General features: G+C 45.5%; 1 protein-coding gene across 1 annotated transcript; it reads right to left on the bottom strand.

Annotated features, from left to right (window-relative positions):
* Positions 1-935: 935 nt before the first annotated feature.
* On the bottom strand, positions 936-2,822 carry LOC123189432 (60S ribosomal protein L34). The gene is made up of 4 exons (XM_044601843.1): positions 2,619-2,822; positions 2,421-2,500; positions 1,395-1,504; positions 936-1,324 (listed from the first exon to the last, which is right to left on the bottom strand). The coding sequence occupies exons 1-4, from the start codon at positions 2,695-2,697 to the stop codon at positions 1,234-1,236; spliced, it is 360 nt and encodes a 119-aa protein (XP_044457778.1). The 5' UTR covers positions 2,698-2,822; the 3' UTR covers positions 936-1,233.
* Between the last annotated feature and the right edge of the window lie 713 nt (positions 2,823-3,535).

Genomic DNA, 3,535 nt, shown 5'->3' with positions numbered 1-3,535 from the left:
GGCGCATCCATGAGCGGGCCATCTACTAGCATTGGCCTTCTACTCAGAGATCGACGTCATGGGGACGAGGCTCCACGACAGGGGTTGCGTCGCCATCCTGGAGCCGCCCGGTTGGGCATGGCGATCCGCCACGGTCCCGTGCCTCGAGCTACCGGCGTGGGCGGATTCCCGCTGTAGCAACTCGGTCCGCGGTGCTCGGGCGAATTCCTCTTGAGAGCGGCGGAGAGCCAGGCGGATGGCCAGCTCCTGTGGGGACGAGGTCCCAGTCGATGAACTCGGAGTTGTCGGAATCATATCCGATGCTCGCCATGTCGAGGCCAGAGATCGCCGCAGAGGAGTTGGGGGAGGACAGACCGGTGCGGACTTGAAGTGAAGTGGAGTGGCAAGTGGCTAGGGTTACGTCTGGATGCGGATAGCATGGAGGATATTTGTTGGGTCAGGGTGGACCAACATGAGCCGGATCTGACATGGCAAACACGTCTAGGCCTCTCCCACAATCGTCTCAGATATGAGATCCGTATGAGAGGTATGGCTGGGTGACGAGTCACTGACCAGGCCGTCGGTGCAGGGCAATATAAAAGATCCGGCTGTAGCTCTAACCTGTGCACTTCCGAGTGGCCAGAGGACTTGGAAGCACTTGAGGTCTATATAGATGTCACGTGTGCTACGAGCATGTTGCATGATACCAACTGTATCTCTCAAGCAGTTTCATCAATCGCTATTGCCATCGTACGATCACAGCACGCGAAGGAGAAAACGTGCCGTGAGCACACCCGGGACCTGCAAGAGACTTTCGCCGACACCCTAAATAGTTGCGTAGCTCAGCTCTGTTTCATGACAAATATAGGGGTAACTCGATGGACCAGCCACACAAACAAACAATCGTGTGTTGCCGTGCAAGCAGATGAAATCAGTTGTAGGTTTTGAATACCAAATTAGCTACAACGCTGCATCAAGAATCTTCAAATATTGCCAGAAAATACTGCAGCTTGCAGTAGAAATCCACGAACAATACTGCAAAGGGTATCCAAAACTGTAATATAACCAAGTACTCAGGTCAAACCGTCAAACACAAAGTAATAGCATACGGGTAATGAGATCCAGATCCACCCTCGGAACAAGAAAATGGACGGAAATCTCTAGCTTAATTCAGTAACCACAGGCTTAGCATACGGCGCAGGCTTGACTGAACACTCATCACCATCTGTCCTCCAAAAAAAAGCCTCGGCCATTTCACTTTGATGGCTGCTTCTCCTTGGTCTTCTGGATCTTCAAAACCTTCTTCACAATCTTTTGCTCTTCGACAAGGAAAGCACGGATGATCCTGTAACAAACATGTTAGATAACAGACGATAGAGAACGCTAACCCAGCAGTTACTACAAGATGCACTAACCTCTCCCTAACAGCCTGACCAGATAGAACACCACCATAAGGACGGTTCACTGTTCTCCTGTTCCTGGATAATCTGGATCTTTTGTACTCAGTAGGCCTTAGATGAGGTATCTACAACAAGTCAAACAAATATTGTTACAACTTACAATGTCAAACCACTGATATTATACAACATGAAGCAAACTTAACCATCCGTCAATAGATTGAACAAATATTTTCTAATGATCCTATATCCATGTAAATTAAATAAACTTAAAAGGGAGACTAAATAAACATACAATGGAAATTTCATCCACAAAACAGTAGTTTTATTTAAACTCCCAACCAGCAAGTCTACTTGTTCTTTTACTCGTTTTATTTAAACTCACTTAGTCCACTAGTAAATCATGGACAGTAATAAACCATAATATCAAAGGCCCTTAAACATGAAAATCAACCAACTAGCCTTAGTCATACAATCTACAGTTTTTAGGCATTACAGCCCAGATTGTTTATGCTCGCCTGCAATGGTGATAAATTGCAACTATGTCCAATGTTGCAATTAAGTTCTTCATTTATAATAGCAATCTTCCCAGCAAAATTTTCAACGTCCCCGCTCACCCTACAAAGCACAGATGGTTGCAATAGCACCACTGTTGTATGTAACCAGTTTTGCATTCGAACTAACCTATTAATATTTAATGCAGTAAAATTACTGAACTCCAGTAGCAAACGCTGCAACAACAAATACATAGAACATGTACAGCTAATGAAGCCTAAATAGATCATTACCAGAAATGATGTTAAACATCACCAATGTGTATACACGCAACATCAAAAAGACACTACAGTTAACAAAATAAAACTGCTATCATCACGCCAGAAGCATACCATCAAACAGCTATGGCATATATAAAAGACCACGGAGGTCAGAAATGAAAATTGGGCAACTCATATATTGCCAAAAGTGCTGCAAACGAAGATGAAACTACAATAGGGCAACTCGATCCACCCCAATGGTTCGGGAAGGGATCACACAGTCGCTTACCCCCTGGATCTTCTTGCCTGTGACCGGACATTTGGGTCCGCTCGCCCTCTTCTTGGTGTACTGGTACACAAGCCTCCCTCCTGCACCAATCACACAGCACGCATCATCGCACACGAGTTCACCGCAAGTACTGCCCAAGAACTCGAATCGCAGCCTGGGAATCTGCCAGAAGGCACCCGTGGAGAACGCAGATCTCACCTGGGGTTTTGACGACCCTGGTCTGGTTGGACTTGGTGGCGTAGCTGTGCCGCTTCCGGTACGTCAGGCGCTGCACCATGGCGTCGACCTCGCTGTCGCTCGCTTCTCTCTGCGGGGGGCTGGGGCGGCGGCGGCGGCGGCTAAAACCCTGGACGAGCAAAAAATTGTGGGATGGTTCGGGGAGCGCATAAAAGGGAGGGTGCGGGATACCTGACCTACATCGGACGGCTTCCGAGGCCTCGATGTAACAGGAACGGTTAGGATGGCTTGTAGAGATGGAACTGACTTTTCTCCTTGACGATCGTCCTTTTTTTCTCAACCCCATTTTCTACGGGGATCCTAGCTTTTGTTCGTTAGAAAAGCAACATTAATAAAATATCCATTGATAGGCTTGTATATGATGTTATTTCTTCTTTTATTTAATCAATAAAGCTAGCCATGATGGTCTTTCTTCAAAAAAAAATCCATTGATAGGCTTGTATATGAAGTGGATCCACAGTTAACCCTATTTGAAGAAAGGTATAAAAAATATTTTGTCCAGCAAAGGTCAAAAATTTATACGATGTACACTACATGAAACACTACCATGTCGTGTCACACTCGCAAACAAACATATGAGAATCTAGTCCACTTATCCTACTTGTTCGACTGGAAGATATGAAGCACATGTTATTCCTCTGTGATAAAGCAAAGGAGGTTTGAAAAAGGTTGAGGATGAATGATATTATTGATAAAGGCTGTGTGGTTGATCGTGCGGGAGAGCCGGTATTGGAATACTTACTTCTTCTATCAGACCAGGAATTGCGGATCATGGGTCATCAAAATGTGCATGAAATGATTGGTATGTCAGCTTGGTATCTATGATGGGAAAGATGAAAATTGGTGCACACAAAGACAACTCAAAATGTGTAATGGAT

Source organism: Triticum aestivum, chromosome 2A (genome assembly GCF_018294505.1).
Source record: "Triticum aestivum cultivar Chinese Spring chromosome 2A, IWGSC CS RefSeq v2.1, whole genome shotgun sequence".
NCBI classification, from domain to species: Eukaryota; Viridiplantae; Streptophyta; class Magnoliopsida; order Poales; family Poaceae; genus Triticum; species Triticum aestivum.
This window is presented reverse-complemented; position numbering and strand designations above follow the sequence as displayed.